Below are 22,527 nucleotides of genomic sequence, written 5' to 3' on the forward strand. Positions count from 1 at the left end.
GAGAACCAGAGGACATGCTTCCTGAAACTGTGAAAATATTGGAGGGGATACACCAACATCAATATATTGGACCTAACTCCTTCAAGAGAGGAAAAGGAGGGTTTCCTGATAACCAACTATGGAACTGAAATATAAAAATCTCTTCTTGGAAAGGTCCATGACCAAGACAATTAAAATCAGGTTGTGAGGTGGGTACAAAGTGAAAAAGGATCAGTTTCCTGTGTCTAAGACTATCTTTGGAGCCGCTTTTCTTTGTAAAGGTTAAGTGCTACACAAATACATGGATTTGAGTACATGGAATTTGAATACACAGATACATGGATTTCAGGGATAAGACATTTGTTAATTTTGTAGTTTCCCATGCTTCATATCAAAGATTACATATAATGAAAAAAACAGAAATGGTACCTTTTAAGAAGTGCTTTTTTTTGTTAGGCACAACTATTAGCACACTGACTGGAAAGCAAAAAGTTGCTATTTAAACTGCAAGCAGGTGCACCTGGGTAGCTCAGTTGCTAAGCATCTGCCTTTGGCTCAGGTCATAATCCCAGGGTCCTGGGATTGAGCCTAGACACAGGCTCCCTGCTCAGCGGGGAGCCTGCTTCTCCCTCTGCTTGCAGCTCTCCCTGCCTGTGCTCTCTCTCTCTTGCTGACAAATAAATAAAATCTTGAAAAAAAAAAAAAAAAAACCCTGCAAGCAATTACTCCCTAACTTAACTCCTTCATTATCTAAACTGTCTGGCTTCCAGGAACTGCCTTATACAGAAAGAGAATTGCACTGAAAGGAAAATGTTACTGGGCTATTAACTAAATGTGTATTTAGATAATATTAAAACACAGCTTTTTTCCCATGAGCATTTGTTTTGCTTCAAGTTATTATAAACATGGCATCGCTTTGTTAGTAGCTACAGATGCTTCTTTAGAAATTTTTTTTTTAAATTTTATGTAGACTACTGAGTATTTGAAAGGGCCCACTTCATCTTGATGGGTCATGTCTACCTTCATTAGTCTCCAAAGAATAACCATTTGCTGCCAAATTAAATCAGTATTTTCAATGGGCTTTTCTCAATTTTTATTATTAATGCTACTTACTTGAGGCAAATCATAAGGAAATTGCTTCTTTTAAAATACAAACTACCGGGCGCCTGGGTGGCTCAGTGGGTTAAGCCGCTGCCTTCGGCTCAGGTCATGATCTCAGAGTCCTGGGATCGAGTCCCGCATCGGGCTCTCTGCTCGGCAGAGAGCCTGCTTCCCTCTCCCTCTCTCTCTCTCTGGCTGCCTCTCTGTCTACTTGTGATTTCTCTCTGTCAGATTAATAAATAAAATCTTTAAAAAAAAAAAAAAAAAAATAAAATAAAATAAAATAAAATAAAATACAAACTACCACCTAAACTTTTAGGGTACGTATTGCTTAATATTTGGTTGACTTTTAAAAGGTATAAACACCAAAAAATTATATACTGTATGAAAATAGAAAATAAGAAAATGTACTTTCTATAACTTTGTCAAAGCACTTAAGTTACTAACTTGCAAAACCCAATTTGAATTGAACTTAATACAGGATTTGTTACTACTATACTCCATATGTAGATTAAAAATACATATACTAAAAAATGGACACTCAAAACACTTTAGGTACTAAAAATAGAATATAAGTAAATGCATCTTTAAATGCTTTATGGAATCTCTGACCATGTATACTTTGTTATATCTGTGTGTTGTAGGGTAGTCTGAGTTTTTCTGTTTTTTTAAAAATTTTTATATTGTATATAAACTCCTATTGAATGTGATAGTTAAACACATAGTTAAAGACAAAACAAACATACTACATAATGATTTCCCTGAGAACCCCTTTAATGTTAATTTTGGAGGCAGCTTTTAGACTATTTTGTTGGTGGTGACTATTACTTTTTTACTAGGCAATGACACCAGAGGAGCAGGCTCTATACGTTCTTACACTATGTACACTTGCATTTAGAATGAGCCCCCAGGGAAATAATGGAAATGTATATAGAACTATTCGTTCCTACTTATGTGATTTAATTATATCAGGATATATGAACTGAACTCTAATGTAGACAAACTTTCCATTTTATTCCCTTTTACCGTTTGTGTTAAAATAACGTCCCTCTCCTACATATTCTTTTCTTGACCCAGATGCACTGTTAATGGGACTGTAAACTGATACAGCCACTACAGAAAGCAGTAGAAGTTCCTCAAAAATTTAGAACATATGATTCAGCAACCCCTCTCCTAGGTATATATCCAAAAGAAATGAAAACAGATAAAAAAAGAAATGAAAACAGGATCTTGAAGATAGCTGTACCCCCAAATTCACTTCACCATTATTCTGGCAGCCGAGGTATGGAAACAACCTAAGTATCCATCAACAGATGAATGGAAAAAGAAAATACCCATTCCATTAACCAAGAAAATATGTGATATATACACATTTGACCCATGAACAACATGGGTTTGAACTGTGGGTCTACTTAGACTTTTTTTTCCAATAAATACATGTACAGGGGTGCCTGGGTGGCTCAGTCAGTTAAGTGTCTGACTCTTGGTTTAGGCTGAAGTCATGATCTCAAGACTGTGAGATCGAGCCCCATGTTAGGCTCCACACTCAGTGCACAGTCTGCTTGAGAGATTCTCTCTCCCCGCTCTGCCCCTTCTCATGTTTGTGCTCTCAGATAAATAAAAATCTTAAAAAATATATATGTACAATACTGTAAATGCATTTTGTCTTCCTCATGATCTTCTTAATAAAATTTTTTTAGCTTACTTTATTAAAAGAATATAGTTTATAATACATATAACATACAAAATATGAATTAAGCAAATGCTTACGTTATTGGTAAGACTTCCAGCCAATACTAGACTATTAGTAACATTTTTAGGGAGTCAGAAGTTATATACAGATTTTCAACTGTATGGGCAGTCAGTGCCCTAACCCCCATATTGTTCAAGGGTCAACTATGTGTATATATACATACATGTACACACACACACACACACACACACACACAGAGGAATATTATTTGACCATAAAAAGGAAGGAAATCCTGCTATTTGCAACAACATGAATGAATTTGGAATACATTATACTAAGTGAAACTGGCCAGACACAGAAATACAAATAATGTATGATCTCATTTATGTATTTTATTTAAAAAGCTCATGGAACCAGAGAGCAAAAGAATGATTTCCTGGGACTGTGGGTTGGGTATAATTGTGAGATGTTGGTCAAAGGGTATAAGTTTTCAGTTTAAGATGAATAAATTCTGTGAATCTCATGTACAATATGGTAATTATAGTTAATAATAATTTTTGTATACTTGAAATTTGCTAAGAAATTGATCTTAAAAGTTGTTACCACACACGCACACACAGACACATATAGTATCTAAAGTAATAGATGTGTTAACTTTATTCTGATCATCATGTCACAGTCTATATGTTATATATTAAATCATCATGTATCACTGTACAGCTTTAAAGAATCACACTGAAAACCTAAATATATACATTTTTTATGAGTTATACCTCAATAAAGCTGGAAAAAAGGAGGGAAAAAAGTTACATGCTCATTCCTATTGATGCAGAAAGAATATCTGACAATACCAATACTCTTTCATAATAACAACAATAATAAAACATTTAAAAATGGAAAGAGAAAGCATTTTCTTAATTGGATAAAGGTCACCTATGAAAAACCCACAACTAAATAATAGAAAAAAAAGTAAAAGACAGGGTGCCTTGGTGGCTCAGTGCATTAAGCCTCTGCCTTCGGCTCAGGTCATGATCTCAAGGTCCTGGGATCCAGCCCCGCATGGCATCTGGCTCTCTGCTCAGCAGGGAACCTGCTTCCACATCGCTCTCTCTGCCTGCCTCTCTGACCACTTGTGAGCTCTGTCTGTCAAGTAAACAAATCAAAATCTTAAAAAAAAAAAAAACCGTAAAAGACAGAAAGCTTTCTTCCAAAGATCAGGAACAAGATAAACATGTTCACTCTCCCACCTCTATTCAACACTGTACACACGTGAAGTTACAGCCATAGAAGTTAAGCCAAATAAAAAGATAAGGCAAATTACGTAGGAGGAACTAAAACTACTCTTACTCACAGATGACTTAAGCTTATATATGAAAAATCCTAAAGATTCTGGAGAGAATCTGAAGATTCTGAAGGAGAAATGTAGAATTACAAACAATTACCATACTTAATATTTTTGTTGTTTACAGTGGTATGGATGAGTGGTTCCCTATTTCCAGAGTAAGGAAAAACTGAACAAATGTGTAATTATACTGATAATGGTAGCAGGCAACATTTCTCATGGTTGGACAGGGAAGTATATATATGGGATAGGGAAAAACTAGGAAGAACTCTTGATACTAGATAGGAATTGGATCCAACAGTGTGAACTCACAGATGTTAAAATATGGGTATTAGCTGGATGTCTCATCCTTGGCACTACTGACATTTGAGCCTGTATACTTCTGTTTCAGGGAATGTCCTGTACTTTGTAGGATATTTAGTGGCATCTCTGGCTTCTACACACTAGATATCAGTAGCAATCCTTCACTAGACATGATCATCAAACACCAAATATATCTCCAGAATTCTCAATATCCCCTAGGTGGCAAAACTGCCCACCAAGATGAGCATACTGATATAAAGACATGTAAATACATATGTAAATACATATTTGCATATACATGTTCATGTATACAGGTATACATATATATGGTGCATGCATACATATAATACAGAGATAGCATTTTTATGATAAAAAAAATACAATCCAGAAAAACTACTTAGGAAACATTACAATCATCTCTCACCCACTGCCCCACCCACTCCACTGGCAAACCCCAGACAACATGCCTTTTCTTCCTGGGATCATCATCAAAGTTAATTTTATAAAGGAAAGACTCACGCTTCATTTCCATCTGGCTTATAATATTAGCCCCCAAAGCTACTGCAACATTTGAAAGGAGACAGAAAACCAGCTTCTCGGTGAGGGCCATTTGTGTATATATGGTTTGCATGAATATATATGGAAAGAAGGTGAGAAAATAGAGGAAACCTCCAACAGAAACAGCCAAAGTAGCTGAAAAGAAAGAAGGAAAATACAGAATCAGTTCAAGTAAACTATAAAAGCTTAATGTAGAAGTTTCATCTTATTATAAAAGAGCTCTAAAATGTAGATCCTACAAAAGAAGGGAAACAGTCTTGGTCAGCACTCTCTCATGAGCATCTAGAACAGTGTTGAACATAGACAGGTGCTCAGTAAATATATTTGCTCAAATGAATGAATGAATGAATGATACGAGGAATAAAATTTTCTGGAATTTATCCTCCCTCTAAGGCTATGATTGTGGTTATTTACTAATCTAAAAAAGGATTTATCCTTATGTTTATAGAAATATTCTTTTTCATTTTTATTCATGACTACTCAGTCTAACAATCTCGAGATGTATACTACCACTAATTACATCGTATGAATACACCCACACATTTCCATTTATTTTGGAATTTTGGAAGATGAAAACTGAAAAAGTTGACAGTGGTTTTAGATATATTTCCAGTCTTATTTATGTTACTTTGAATACTTATTTATAATACTTTATAAAACAGTACATTAAGAAGACAGGGAAAAAGTGTAACAGAAGCATCTAGATTAGGATGCTCTGTATTATGGGGACTGCATTATTTCAGACCAACTCTTGCAATGACAACAGAAAAATCTAGAAAAATTATTTTTTATGTTTGTTTGTTGATTGATTGATTGATTGATTTGTTAAAGTATTACTTTTTAAGTATGTTGAGTGACAGAAAGCTACCAAGCAAGGGCAATTTATACGGCCAAAATCAAGGTAAAAGACAAGAACTCAAGAGCAATCAGTCTAAAATTTGGTGCTAATTTCCACCTTGAAGCATTTGTAAAATCCAAGCTATGGCTTAGAGTCTGAGGGACTTTGGACAAGTGTCTGCTCATGTCTTCTGCCCATTTTTTTTACTAGATTATTTAGTTTTGGGGTGCTGAGTTTGATAAGTTTTTTACAGATCTTGGATATCAGCCCTTTGTCCATAGTGTCATTTACAAATATCTTCTCCCATCCTGTGGGTTGCCTCTTTGTCTTGATGATTTCCTTTGCTGTGCACAGGAGAGTCCCAAAATGAAGTCCCAAAAGCTCATTTTTGCTTTTGTTTCCCTTGCCTTTGGAGGTGTGTCTTGAAAGAAGTTGCTGTGGCTGATGTCAAAGAGGTTACTGCCTATTTGAACCGGGTGATGTGTATTAAGGAAACCCTGGACTGCATGGAGCACTGCGTGTTACACGCAAACAATGAATCATGGAACACTACATCAAAAACTCATAATGTACAGTATGGTGACTGACATAAAATAATTTTTTAAAAAGAGTCTGAGGGACTGAGCAGAGTTTCTGACAGTGTCAAAGGCATACAGAAATTAAGACATACTAAAGAAAAGAAGCCATAATTAATACCTCAAACTTTTACTACGTGCCCTGAAGGGCTACATCTAAAGTATGGATGTAATAGAAACAGATCCTTTTCAATCACCTTAAATCCTTATTGGATTATTATCAAACCCCCAACCTAGGGGTCCTAGAGCCCCACACCTACATGACTGATAGGGATACATATAAAATTATACAGCCACACTGGAAAAATTTGAGGATGTTCTCTAAAAGTTAAATATAAATTTATCTCACAATCCAACAATTCCATTTCATGGAGAAGTGAAAACATATGTCCACACAAAGACTTGTATGTAAATAGCCATAGCAGTGTTATTAATGGCCCAAAATACTGTGAACAATTTAAATGTCCTTTAACCCTGGGATGTATAAACAAAATGTTGTATATCCATATAATTAAAATATTATTCAACAATTAACAGAAAGGAAATACTGATACATCCTAAAACATGAATGGATTTCAAAATCATTATAAGTAAAAGAAACTAAATGTTTTAGAAGACTCCACATTTTATCTATATATACCAAATGGCAAGATAACCCTGATTTATGTAGAGAGAAAGCAGTTGACTTGTTGCCTTGTACCAGAGAGATAAAAATGAGGACTGACCAAAAATCAGCTCAAAGGAAATTTCAGGAGTGATGGAAAATTTCTAAAATGAGATTTGGTGATGGTTGCATAACTTGAAAAATTTACTAGTGGGTGAATTTTATGGCATGTATATTATACATTTATAAAGCTATAAAAATATGTGGTCAAAAGATATAAACAGGCATTTTATAGAGAAAAACACACAGGGTTCTTATTAACCTAAAAACATGATTGGCATCAATGAGATGCCTTTCACACCTCAAAATATGATACAAATTTTAAAAGCTAGTAACAATAGAGATTCTTACCTACTGCTAGGAGGAATTTGAAATTGTACAACCTCTTTGGAAACAGTTTTTCTGTAATCCAGTAAGGTAACATGCTCACATATCCTACCTGAGTAAGAAATTTCACTCCTAATTATGTGCCCCAGAAAAAATCTTGTACAGCTCTACCAGCTGATATATACAAGAATGTTCACATCAATATTATTCATAACAATAACTAACTAGAAATAATCTAAATACCTATGAAGTATAAAACTGATAAGTGTACAAGAGAACACTATACCGCAGTAAAAATTAAATCACAACTATGTAGATAACACTTAAATCATTAATACCATGTTGTATCCAAATCATACGGTATAATTTCACTATAACACTAGCAGTACATTAGCTAGTGATAGACATATAAGTAGAAAAGCTGTAAAGAAAAGTCAGTCAGAATAGTGGTTATTATTAGAAAGGAACACCTAAAGTGTTCCTTAGGTACTAGCAATTTTTCAATATGGTATGTTTGGTACTTGGGTGAGCACCTCGGTGTTCATTTTATTATTAGGTACACTGTATATACCCTCTTGCATTTGTTATCCATTTCATGCCATGAAAAAACTTAAAGGACTTATAATAAAAAAGCAGATATGGAAAAGCGTCAGTAGAAAAATAACAGAATGATACCACTTCATATATAGATCATTCCCTACATAGTACATGCAGTTTCATTTAGTCAAAAAGCCAACTAAAACCTGAATCACAAAAAACAACCAAAAAACTTCAGAATATAAGGAGATTGCACGAGGGATAAAGAGGCACTTCTGTAACTTCCAAAATATAAAACTTTATATAACTCACTAATCTTCTGCTATTAAAACTTGGAATTTTTATCTGCTGACTGCATTCACTGATGCCCTTCTCACATAAACCACAATCTTAAGACCTTGGTGAATTTAAGGAAGGCAAGAATTTGCAGTCTGTGCGGCACCTCTGTTTCTCATTCACCTGCACAGCAAGAGTGGCTCTTTGAGGTTTTACCTTTATTTGAGGAGTCTTCTTACATAGTCCACTTTTGGCAGGTTCTCTGGACTTACATTAGCTCCTGAATTGCTGGCAGAAGAAAACACCAAAATCTCTGGGGCTCAACAGAAAATCCCAACACAAAAGCTATCTTTGGTTTTCAATCACCTTCTAGGTCACCTAATTTTTGGATTTTATAAACAGAAGGAATTTTTAAAAATATTTCATCAGTATCATAGTTGTTTTGGCCAATGATTTGTTCCTTGGCATTAGTCTACTTTAACCTGCTCTTCAGCAAGTCACCTTCAGCCTAACTTTGACATAATGATTCTCTGCACTCGAAGTTTTACTATACCTCATGATAGGTAGTAGGTATGACTCTCTATTTTGTAAGAATGCACCAACTGGTAGCAGGGTTATTGCTGAAAACAATAAAAATACCTATGAAATGTAAATTTTACCATAAAGCAATTTGTTTTATAGTACTTACACCTTAAATGACTGAAAGTAATACTCTAATTATTCAGCATATCTAAGTTATAAAAATGAAAATGGTGAATATTTGTTGTCTGAAAAAGAAGACATTTTTTTTTTTTAGTAAGTGATAACAGAAAATGACCACTGGAGAAGTAATTGTACAAATTTCCTAACTTAGCCCAGTCTGAATTTATCCAGTTATACATCCCTCTCATACGTGAGAACATAAAGGGCAGGAAGTCGATTCTCAGGAGCATTTTGCATACTCGACACGGTTCCTGGCATGTGAAGAGTGATCCAAAGACTTAAAAGAGCAGGTGAGTGAATGAGTATTTCCACATCACCCTATTTTAGTCAATACCCTACTGTCACATGTAATCTTATGTTGGTTTTTATCCTCTTCTTATGGGCATCCTCTGCTGTATTGATTTTCCTGATCTTTGTCCTTCCTCTCAAATCATTTTACATGCATATGATATCTGTCTTTTTTGTTAAAGTGTAATAAGCAGAGGCTGGATAGGAGTTGGCAGTTGAAGTCTGGAAGGAGCTCCCAAACGAAATCCTCTTTTGTCAACCGAAATGCTGAGAATCTGTCAAGTGGGGGAGTCTTAGACTCACCTGTATCAAAAAGTGTGGAAATCAGAAAGCCGAAGGATATAGAGGTGATGACAAAGCACAGGAAAAAGACGAAGACAAGAGACGGGTCACTGTACTGGATGACTACTTCAGGTGCAATCTAACAAAACAACCGGGATGCCAGTTTAGTCCTACTGTAAGAGGTGTCATAGATAAACAAGGGAGGCCAAAGAAAATACCCTTACCACTTCAATAGCCCTAGTGAAAGAGTCACTGCTCAGAGAGATGCAAAGTTAACTAAGTAACTCTTTTCTTGGGGAAGGGTTGCCCATCTAGGTCTATGGTTTTGTGTGCTGATAAAACTGAGTAGCTTCTGAATTCCCAAGGGGACTCAAAGCAAAATGCATATATTCTTTTGTAATCTAAAACTCACTCAGCCCATCCCCAGTTATTTTATCCCTCTCGAGCTTTAGATGCAGCCTACTGCATTCAAATACATACTTGCCTTGACAAATAAAATCACGCACAGTAAACAGATGATAATTAAAAACATCAGAAAGAATGAGACAAAATAGGAAGCCCAGAGCATAGCATTACTGAGTCCTATCATGAGCTGGTACTCCTGTAGGAGAGTAAACACAAATCAAATGTCATGAAAAACAATTCATAGTTTTCAAAATGCATTCATAAATATTAACTGACTTATTTCCCACAAAAACCTACATAAGCTAAGTATTATCACCCTCATTTTACAGAGAAATCAAGTCTCAGAATAGTTAAGTGATTCGACCAAAACCATCCGTCTAATGAGCAGCAGGGCTACAATTCCAACTCAGAATTCTGAGTCCAGATCTTCTCCCTGATAACTTACCAACTGTGGTTCTAACACAAGAAATACTTAATTAAAAATTTAAACACAAAAAATAAGACCACCTTTCTTTTTATTATGTACTACCTCCAGAAATATTAAATGAAGGTATATAAGCTTTAATTCAATTACAGATTAAAGCAGGGACAGGCAAAACCACAGCCTATGGCCTAAATCCAGGCTGCCTCATACTTTTATAACTAAAGCTTTATTGGCATAGAACCCTGCTCACTCATTTCTGTACTGTGGCTGCATTCATCCTACAATAGAGCTGATAGCTGCAGTAAGGGCTGCAAGGCGTGAAATATGTGTTATCTGGTTTTGTTTACAGGTAAAGTTTGCCATTCCCTAATTTATATACACCCTCCTAATTTTACAGATCATAAAAGCCAGACTCAAAGAGGGTGAGTTGCTTCTACAAAGTTGCACAGAAGGAGCTCCCTGTTCTGTGCTCCTCCCCTTCCATCATGCTGTCTCTGTACATTTCTGAGGCTAAGTTTCCCTGGTACAATAAACCTGAGACTGATTCCCCCAGTTTGAATCCTCATTCTTCCTGCCACTTACCAGCAATATAACCTTGAGCAAACTCCTTGACCTCTCTGTGCCTCAATGTCTTCATCTATGAACACTAAAATCCAAATAACATAATGGGCAAGATTGTTTTAGAAGTGGAGTTTTAAAAGTGAGCTTCATGAACCATAAGTCAGCATAGTATGCAAAAATATATAAAGAACCTACAAAATTCAACACCCAAAAGCCAAAAAATCCAATTAAAAATGGGTAGAAAGAAGGCACGAACAGAAATTTCTCCAAAGAAGACATACAAACAATACAAACAACCACAACACACGAAAAGATGCTCATCATCACTTATCATCAGGGAAATGCAAATCAAATGAGGTATCACCTCACACTTATCAGAATGGCTAAAATCAAAAACATAATAGGTGTTGGTAAGGATGTGGAGAAAAAAACAAACCCTAGTAATAAACTTAACTGAAGAACTGACAGACCCATACTTTGAAACTATAAAATATCAATGAAAGAAACTAAAGATGACACAAATGGAAAGAAATTCCATGCTCACAGATTAGAAGAACATAGACTGTTAAAATGTCTACACTCCCAGAGCAATCTACAAATTTAATGAAATCCCCATCAAACTATCACCAGCATTTTTCACAGAACTAGAACAAACAATCCTAGAATTTATATGAAATCACAAAAGACCCTGAATAACCAAAGTAGTCTTGAAAAGAAAAAACTAGAGGTCTTACAATTCCAGATTTCAAGTTATACTACAAAACTGTAGTGATCAAAACAGTATGGTACCGGCACAAAAACAGACACAGTGACCAACAGAATAGAAGAGAAAATTCAGAAATCAACCACAACTACGTGGTCAATTAATCTTCTACAAAAAAGGAAAGATCATACAATGGAAATAGTCTCTGCAGCAAATGCTGTTGGGGAAACCGGACAGCAACATGCAAAAGAATGAAACTGGACCATCTTTTATACCACAGACAAAGATTCAAAATGGATTAAAGACCCACACATGAGTCAGGAAACCATTAAAATCCCAGAGGAGAAGACAGTCAGTAACTTCTTTGACATCAGTCATAGTGACATTCTTCTAGATATATCTAGAAACAAAAGCAAAAATAAACTATTGGGACTACATCAGAATAAAAAGCTTCTGCACAATCAACAAAAATAAGACAAGCCACTGAATGGGAGAAGGTCTTTCTAAATGATATATCCAGTAAGGGGTTATCATCCCAAAATATATTAAGAACTTACACAACTCAAAACCCAAAAAAACAAATGATCCACTTAAAACATAGAGAGAGGCCCTGACTAGACATTTTCCCAAAGAAGACATACAGATAATCAACAGACATGAAAAGATGTTCAAGATTACTAATCCTCAGGAAATGCAAATCAAAATATAAGATATAACACTTTATATCTGCCAGAATGGCTAGAATCAGAAAGACAAGAAATAAGTATTGGTGAGGATAATAAGAAAAAGGAACCCTCTCATACTGTTGGTGGGAATGCAAATGGGTGTAGCTACTGTGGAAAACAGTGTAGAGGTTCCTCAGAAAATTAAAAATAGAATTACCATATGATCTACTAATTCCACTACTGGGTATTTACCCAAAGAAAATGAAACCACTAATTCCAAAAGATATATGTTTCCCTATGTCTACCGCAGCATTATTTATAGTAGCCAAGATATGCAAGCAACCCAAGTGCCTATCAACAGATGGATCAGGAAGATGTAGCATATATATAATGAAATATTAATCAGCCAAAAACAAGAATGGGATTTTGCCATTTGCAAAGATGTGTATTCTAAGCACGAAGAGATAGCTAGAAACTGAAATGGAAAATTTTCAAAATGGTCAAGGGATTTATAACACAATATTCAAAATATTTAAGATACAACCCCAAATTATTCAACAAACCAAGATAAGGAAAATCTAAGCTCTAAAAACAAAAAGAAAATCCTCAAATGCCAAATCAAGATGACATAGATATTAGAATTATCTAATAATGACTTTAAAGCAGCTATCATAAAAAAGTGCTCTAATAACAATCAATCATGAACACCAACAACTCAATAATCAATAATAATAGAGGGAGATCTTCAACATACTTCTCCCCATAACTGATATACTAACATAAAAATCCATGTTAAAGATCTAAACAGAGACACCTGGCTGGATCAGTTAAGCATCTGCATTCAGTTTAGGTAATGATCTCGGTGTGCTAGGATCAAGCCCTGCATCGGGCTCCCTGCACAGCAGGGAATCTATTTGTCCCTCTCCCTGACACATGTGCATGCTCTCTCTCTCTCAGATAAATAAATAAAATATTTAAAAAATATGAACAATCTGAGAGATTTATTTATCTCTCAGATAAATAAAATCTTTAAAAAATATGATCTTTAAAAAATATCAACAATAAGCCTGTCTGACTCAAGTCAGTAGAGCATGATGTGACTCTTGACCTAAGTAAGGGTTGTGAGTTCAACCCCCACTGGGTGTAGAGATTACTTAAACAAAAAGATAATAAAAATTTTTAAAAAGTAATGAACAATACAGGGGTGTTTGGGTGGTTCAGTTGGAGAAGTGTCTAGCTCTTCTTGATTTTGTTTCAAGTCATGATCTCAGGGTTGTGAGATCCAGCCTCCACAATCAGGCTCCACAATGGGCATAGGGCCTGCTTAACATTCTCACTCACCTTCTTCCTCTGTCCCTCCCAACCTCCTCTCTCTCTCTAAAAAGAAAATATGAACAACATGACTAACTTATTATAACATGCAGAGAAAACTGCACCCATTGAACACACAGTACACATTGGTTTTAGTGCACACATGCATGTGGAACATTTGCTAAAATGGGTTACAGTCTAGCCCACAAAGCTAATGCCATCAAAATTTCAAAAAATTTAACTCAAATACTGGCTCCTAATATATTTGAAAAATTTTAAATGCTTTTCTAATTATCTTATGGGTCAAAGAAAAAATCCAAAATGAAAATTAGAAACTCTTTGATAAAGAAAATACTATACTTCAATTTGTAGGATGCAACTAAAATTAGGACTAGAGGGAAATTTAGAAGCTTAAATACAATGGGGAGTTAGAAAGGAGAAGGGAGTTGGGGGAAATTGGAAGGGGAGGTGAATCATGAGAGACTATGGACTCTGAAAAACAATCTGAGGGGTTTGAAGTGGCAGGGGGGTGGGAGGTTGGGGTACCAGGTGGTGGGTATTAGAGAGGACACGGATTGCATGGAGCACTGGGTGTGGTGAAAAAAATAATGAATACTATTATGCTGAAAACAAATAAATTTTTAAAAAAAGAAGCTTAAATACAAAGATTAGAAAAGAAGAGTATCTAAAGACCTGGGGAGAACTCAGCTAGCATAGGTTGGACACAGAAAGCACTAATCCTAAGGTTAAAGACTTATATTAAAATTAGTAACTTTTATAAATCCACAGACACCATTAAGACAAGCTAGAGACTGGGAGTTAATACTTGCAATATAAACATCATACTAAAAACTAGTATTCAAAAATATAAAGAATGCTTGTAAATAGATGAATGACACACAACCCCACAGAAAAATGGGGAAAAGACTTCTGAACTGATACTTCACAAAAGAGGATATCCATGTGGCCAATAAGTATATGAAAAGATGTTCAACAACATCAGTTAATGAGGTGAATCAAATTAAAACAACAATGATTATACTGTACCTTGGCTAACTGAACTTAAATTTAATAAATAAATGTATAAATACATAAATATTAAAATAAAATAAAACCACAATGAGGCATCAATATATGCCTTCCAGAATGGTTAACATTTAAAAAGACTAATACCACCAAGTGTCGGCATATATACAGACCAAGAGTTAACTCCCATACATTACTGATTAAGAGAACAAACTGACACAAACATTTTGGCAAAACATTTGGCCTCATTTAACAGGGTTGAAAACATGTATACTGTATACTCCATCAACCTCAATCCTAGGTATAAGCCCAACAAAAAAATGTGCACATGTGCACTAAAATATTCACAGTAGCTTACTGTAATAGCCCAATACTGGAACAATCATGCATCCATCCACAGAAGAGTGATAAATTGTGATATATTCATTAAATGTAATAGTACACAGCAAAGAAAATGGCAGAGTTATAACTATACAGGCCACAAAAGGATAGCTATTGTATAATCCTATTCAAATAAAGTTTAAAACCAGGTAATGCCGACATAGGGTTTTAGAAGTTAGTGATTATCTTTGTGGAAGAGGGAAGGTGCAGTGATTTGGAAGGAATGTGAGGAATTCTGGATTGCAGGCATTATATTTCTTGACTGGAATAGTAGTTATATGGGTGTGTTCATGTTGGATAACTCAGTGATCCACACATAGGTATGTATATTTTATATGTATGTATTTTATAGTTCAATTATAAACTTTAAAATGAAAAACTAATTAGAAATATAAACTACCTGATTGAAGTTTGTGTAACATGACCTGGAGACACAAAGAGAAAACTAGTAAATTGTAGTCGAAAATAGATTTCAAAGAGATTACTTACTACTTAGAAAAGAGAGAAAAAGACATGCTGGTCAGAGAAACAAAAATAAGAATGGTACAAAATTAACCATTTGGGGTGGAAAGAAAAGGGCTTAATGTAACATAAGACTAAGGAAAAACAGTGGTTAGGGAAACCAATGAGAGGATTTCTGAAATTGCTGGATGGTAAAAAATCAGTAAGAGTTTACACTAGAAAATGACATTTCTACACATAGAAAGAAACAGAATTTAGAAAACAGATAACTATTGTGGACATCTACATCACATTTTCTATATACTATAGCCAGTATCTCTTGAATCATTGCCATAACCCTATGTGATAGGAGTACTTTTACCTCCATTTTACTGTCAAGGCACAGAGAAGTTAAGAAACGTACCTAGAAGTTATAGAGGCAGAGAATGGCAGCATTCTAAATACTGTATATACAATACTACACAATACTGTACTATACTATACTATACTGATAAGACTGAGGTTCCAAGCCTTAGTGATTTGGAGGATGGTAAGTTTCATTAGCATATCCAGGCAATCTGGAAAGAGGGAAAAATACCCTGCCTCAGAAAAGAATGATTTTTCTTTCTGTATTTTTCTGTCTTCATTAAACCCAACCATCACCATCCCTTAAGGAAACATAGCATATATCCTCACCCCAAGACAGTAAGATCAAACTACCTTAAGAACAACATGATTTGTGGAAAAGAAAGCTACTGAAAAAAGTATGTGCAAAATTTCAGAATATGAAGTTAACTATGCACATATCCATTTCCACTGGTTTCTACCACCCAAATACTTCCTAAACTCTTCCCTCCTTTATACTACATCACCCTGCCATAGGCACTCCCTGCTTTTCTCCTGCTCTAGTTGCTTCACAATTGGTTCCACCTCTTCAGTCTTGATATCATAGTTAAACTCCATGTGAGCCAACTACGTCTATGGACCAAATGGGAGGGGGAGGGGTAAAGGAAAAAAATATGTGACAGAGACGCATGTGGCCCACAAGCCTAACAAATTTACTGTTCTGTGCTTTCCACACAAAGCTTGCCAACCCTTAATCTAAACCATGCTACCCCCACATTCCTTTCCAGAGTCATTCTTCTGCCAGCAGCACTGATAGGACACCAATAGTCTTAAAGTCCATCCTCTGGTGCCGTCCCCCATTGCACAGATCAAGCAGTACAACCTCAATACTTTAAGAATAGCTTTTCCACACCTGTAGGTACTTAATAGTATAAAAGTAACTCAGTTTATTACTATCTCCTCAACTAAACCTTTACTAGTAGGTAGAAATTGTGTCCTCTCTTTTTAACTGCCATTTGTTGAGTGCTTACTATAGGTGAGAGACTGACCTAGGTAGTTTTTAAAACAAAACGTCACTTAATCCCCCTGATAACCCTAGAAATTTGGTATTATCTTCAATTTACATCTTAAGAAGCAGGCTATGATCACAGAGTTAATTATTGGTGGAGCCAATATTTAAAATTAAGCTCTATCAAAGTCCCTGATAAGAAGTTGGTAATTAATAAATAAATGAACAGATTAATGGATAGATGGATGAATCAATGGATTTCCCTTTTTTTAAAATTTTTTATAAACATATAATGTATTTTAGCCCCACATATAAAATTTATACATTTAATATATGTATAAAAATACATATAATGTATTCTTAGCTACTTTAGAGCCACTGTTACAATTTGGTCTTAATTTGACTCAACACTGACATGCATCTCAAATCTTGGAATTGTAGTGCATCTTAAATCAGTCTAACTCAAGACCTCATATGATTATTTCTTTGTTGCCTATTTTATTCCAAAAAAGATTCAGCATATTTAATATATGACCTCTCTCCATAATATTCATGTTAACTAGCCATTAGTCAATAAAGCTATAGGCCAAATCAAGAATTTAGATAAAAGTAGGCCATCAGAAAATTTGTATATTTGTACACTGTTATTGTGATATAATTATTTACCAATGCCAAAGGTATAGAGCACAAAATCTGTTCCTTGGGCCCAAAATGCTACAAAGAAAGTGAAATTACCTTTAATCTCTTTTCCTTTTCTGAAACAATGGTCCTGATGAGGGTAAGTTCAGTTAGAGAAAATGCAAGTATAACTATCAAAGGGAAGAGAGCTGAAAAACTGTACCAAAAAGAATCCATATAATAAGCAGGGTATGGAAACCTATTAAGCAAAATGGTGGCATCATTTAACATTCGTTCTGCAGCTTCACCGTTGTGGTATGTAATGATGGCCTGGTCTATGATATGCTGCAAAAGCAGGAACCCTTCTCTGATGTACCCTAAATGAGAAAACAAAGATGATCAAGTTCAGTATACCAAGAAACATCCAGGCAAACAAAGAAGGCAATTTGGGTAATTCAAAGCTTTTAACTCAAAGAACAAAACAATTTCCCAAAACCTATAGTGATTTGGGACACAAACAGATAATAGATAACATGAAATTGTATTACTATCTTTTCAAAACTAAAATACTATACGAAAATGATACTGTTGCTTTATGTAATTTTATCAGCCAAAATAAATGAGAACTCAATACTAGACATACCCGACATGTAAACAAGTGATGCTCAAAACAAGATGTGAAATAATCCCATTTATAATAGCATCAAAAAGAATAAAATACATAGGAATAAGCTTAACCAAGGAGGTTCTACTTCTACGCTGAAAACTACTAAACACTGCAGAAAGAAATTAAAGATGACACAAGTAAATGTAAGACATTCCTTGTTCCTGGATTGGGAGACTCACTGTTGTTAAAATATCCATATTACCCAGAATTATCTACAGATTCAATGCAACCTCTATCAAAATCCTTGTGATGAGCACCAGGTGTATGTATGGAAGTGCTGAAGCATTAAATTGTATACCCAAGCTAATATTACACTGTATGTTAACTAACCAGAATTCTTTTAAAAACTTTTTTAAAAATCCCAATGGCATTTTTTTCAGAAACAGAAAAAAAAATCCTAAAATCCATATGAAATTGCAAAGAATCTTGAATAGCCAAAATAATCCCAAGAAAAGAGAGTACTTGCTCTTGTGAGCTGAAGGCCTTGTACTTCCTGATTCAAAATATAATGCAAAATTACAGTAATCAAAACAGTACTGGTATACTAGCAGCATAAAGACAGACATAGAGACCAACAGAACAGACATCCCAGAAATAAATTCTCACATACATGGTCAAATGTCTTTGACAAGGCCACCAGGAGAAAGGATACTCTCTTCAAAACAAATGATGGTAGATAAACTGGATATCCACATGCCAAAGAATGAAGTTAGATCCTTACCTTAAACTGCATGCAAACGTTAAAACAAAAGAGATAAAGAGCCTCCAAGACCGTCAAAGTTTAAAAGTTATGTGACCACCAAGCCAGCACTACAAGAAATATTAAGGGGGTTCTATAAAAGAAGAAAGAACCCAAGAGTGACACAGAACAGAAATTTAAAAAGACAATCTATAGAAACAAGGTCTTCACAGGCAACATGATGTCAATAATAACTTATCTTTCAATTATCACTCTCAATGTGAATGGCCTAAAGGCTCCCATAAAATGGCACAGAGTTACAGACTGGATAAAACAGCAAGACCCGTCCATATGCTGTCTACAAAAGACACATTTTGAACCTAAAGATACATCCAGACTGGAAGTAAAGGAATGGGGAACCATCTTTCATGCCAATGGGCCTCAGAAGAAAGCTGGGGTAGTGATTCTCATATTAGATAAATTAGATTTTAAGCTAAACACTAGTCAGAGATACAGAAGGATACTACATCATTCTTAAAGGGTCTATCCACCAAGAAGATCTAACAATTATAAATATTTATGCCCCCAACATGGGAGCAGCCAACTACAGAAGCCAACTGTTAAACAAAATAAAGAGTTATACTGATATGAATACATTAATTGTAGGGTATCTTAACACACCACTTTCAGCAATAGACAGATCATTTAATGAACACTCAACTTTTGTTATCAACATGGACAGGACTGGAGGAGATCATGCTGAGTGAAATAAGTCAAGCGGAGAAAGTCAATTATCATATGGTTTCACTTACTTGAGGAGCATAAGGAATATCATTGAGGACATTAGGAGAAATAAAGAAAAAGTGAATTGGGGGAAATCATAGGAGGAGATGAACCATGAGAGACTGTGGACTGTGAGAAACAAAGAGGGTTTTGAAAAGGAGGGGTTGGAAGGGGTGGGTGAGCCTGGTGGTGGGTATTAAGGAGGGCATGTATTGCATGGATCATTGGTTTGGTGCATAAACAATGAACCTTGGAACACTGAAAAAAAAATTAAGATGTTTAAAAATAAATAAATAAAAAGTAAAAGTAAAATAAAAATAAAGTAAATAAATCTTTAAAAAAAAGAGTACATAAAGAATTCCTCTAACTCAGTAACAAAAATAAGCTGATTCTAAAATGGGCAAAGAAAAAAAAATGGGCAAAGTACTCATAAAGACATTTCTCCAAAGAAAACACATGAATGATAAAAAAAACACAGGAAAAAACATTCAACTTCACTAATTATCACAGAAATACATATCCAAATCACAATGAAAGATCACTTCATAACTGTTAGGATGGCCACTACCAAAAAACCATAAAAGAACAAGTGTTAATGATGATGTAAAGAAATCAGAAACCTTGTGCTCTGTTAATAGGAATATAAAATGGTGCACAGTATGGAAGTTTCTCAAGATACTAAAAATGACTACCGTATGATCTAGCAATCCCACTTTTTGGCATATAACCAAAAGAACCGAAGAAAGGATCTCAAAAAGATAATCTGCACACTTATGTTCATTCAGCATTATTCACAATAGCCAAGAGGCAAAAGCAACCTCTGTCCCTCCACAGATGAATGGATAAACAAAATACACCATATACATAGTGTAAAATATTATTCAGCCTTTAAAAAGAGAGAAATTCTGTCATATTCTACAACATGGATGCACCCTGAAGACATTATGCACAAAAGGACAATTAATGCATGATTCTACTTATATTGGGGATTTGACCTACATTCATGGAAACAGAAAGCAGAATCTTTGTTTCCAGCAGCTGGAGAGAGGGAAATATTAAGAAGTGTTTAATGAATAGCATTTCAGGTTTGCAATATTAAAAATTTTAGAAATCAGAGACTGTGGACTCTGAGAAAAAAACTGAGGGTTTTGGAGGGGAGGGAAGTTGGGGGGATGGGTGAGCCTGATGGTGGTATTAAGGAGGGCATGTATTGCATAGAGCACTGAGTGTGGTACATAAACAATGAATCTTGGAACACTGAAAAAATAAAATTTAAAAAAATCTATTGTACAACAACATGGCTATAATTAACAATATTGTATTGGGCACTTAAAAGTTAGAGGGTATATCTCATCTTAAGTGTTCTTATTACAATTTTAAAATCTCACTTTTAAATTTCACTGAACTAATTCTGATCTTCTCTCTCATCACCTATCCTCAGCTAATTTAATCAGCTAAAGTTCTAATAATTAATATCAAAGAATCTTCATGTCAAAAGGGACCTAAATGGTGACCTCATCCAAACATTCCTTTTTCAGATGAAGAAACTTAATCCAGAACGTTTAGGATAATAAAGCTACCAATTAATAGAGTCTGAACAAAATACATCAAGTCACCTAACTCCTAGTCACCACACTTTAACCAGAGTGTCCCCTTACACCAATTTTTTAATGTAAATTTGCTATGCAGTATCACTCAATCGTTGGAATTTGCCTGATTATCTTCTTTCTTGTTTTATAGAAAATGGTCTTTTTAAGGAAACACCTCCTTCCAGAAGAAATGCTCTATTTAAAATATTTTTATGTGACCAATTCTTCTTTCTCGTTTAAATTACTTTTTCTACCAAGATCATGCTATTTTCAATTAACTTACTCTCACAAATTACATTTAATTTGCAGAAAATTAATTGTAAGAAAGGCCAGATTCCTTTTTTTTTTAAGATTTTATTTATTTATCTGAGAGGAAGAGATCACAAGTAGGCAGAGAGGCAGGCAGAGAGAGAGGTGGAAGCAGGCTCCCTGCTGAGCAGAGAGCCCGATGCCGGGCTTGATCCCGGGACCCTGGGATCATGACCTGAGCCAAAAGCAGAGGCTTTAACCCACTAAACCACCCAGGTGCACCATGAGATTCCTTTTTAACATTTTCTTGGAAAAATATTCAAGATGTTTTTGATAAGATTAAATAACAACATGCAATCAATACCATCACTCTAGTTTAACTATATTCATTTTTGGACAGCCATCCCAATTGTTGCATAGGTTTATACATACGTCTCATAGTTATGATTCTATATATATGGTTCCCTATTTATTAGGCCTAATAAGGATTATTTTTAACCACTACATGGTAGTTACCAAACTGACATATCCTCATATTCTTAACCAGATACTTATTATATACGGTTTTGATTGTTGCCAATTTTTATTCATAATAGTTCAATTACACATAGCTTTTGTCTGCTGTTGAATGATTTCTTAAAGATAACTTCTCAAAGAGGAGTCAAGATGGCGGAGAAGTAGCAGGCTGAGACTACTTCAGCTAGCAGGAGATCAGCTAGATAGCTTATCTAAAGATTGCAAACACCTACAAATCCAACGGGAGATCGAAGAGAAGAAGAACAGCAACTCTAGAAACAGAAAATCAACCACTTTCTGAAAGGTAGGACTGCCGGAGAAGTGAATCCAAAGTGATGGGAAGATGGACCTGGGGCGGGGGGTAGTGGCCGGCTCCCGACAAGCAGCGGAGCAATGGAGCACAAAATCAGGACTTTGAAAAGTCTGTTCCGCTGAGGGACATCACTCCAGAGGCTAAACCAGGGTGAAGACCACGCAGGGTCAGCGTGGCCTCAGGTCCCGCATGGTCACAGAAGGATCGGGGTGTCTGAGTGTCGCAGAGCTTGCAGGTATTAGAATGGGGAAGCTGGCTACAGAGACAGAGCCGAGGAGTGAGCTCTCAGCTCGGCGTTACCTTGAACTGGTCGCAGGCTCGGTGAGCTCAGAGCGTGGCTGGAGGCTAGGGAAACGGGAGTAAATGGGCGCTGTTCT

General features: G+C 35.4%; 1 protein-coding gene across 1 annotated transcript in view; it reads right to left on the minus strand.

Moving 5' to 3' along the window:
- The window catches only part of LOC132027307 (phospholipid-transporting ATPase ABCA3-like), a 139,502-nt gene that overhangs the window by 86,606 nt on the left and 30,369 nt on the right, over nucleotides 1–22,527 (minus strand). The window contains exons 5-8 of the mRNA XM_059416059.1: nucleotides 17,472–17,731; nucleotides 9,950–10,066; nucleotides 9,487–9,604; nucleotides 4,938–5,111 (exon numbers count right to left, since the gene is read on the minus strand). Coding sequence (XP_059272042.1) covers nucleotides 4,938–5,111; nucleotides 9,487–9,604; nucleotides 9,950–10,066; nucleotides 17,472–17,731 — 669 coding nt within the window. The remainder of the gene's footprint in view (nucleotides 1–4,937; nucleotides 5,112–9,486; nucleotides 9,605–9,949; nucleotides 10,067–17,471; nucleotides 17,732–22,527) is intronic.

The sequence above is a fragment of the Mustela nigripes genome, chromosome 11 (assembly GCF_022355385.1).
Source record: "Mustela nigripes isolate SB6536 chromosome 11, MUSNIG.SB6536, whole genome shotgun sequence".
NCBI lineage: Eukaryota > Metazoa > Chordata > Mammalia > Carnivora > Mustelidae > Mustela > Mustela nigripes.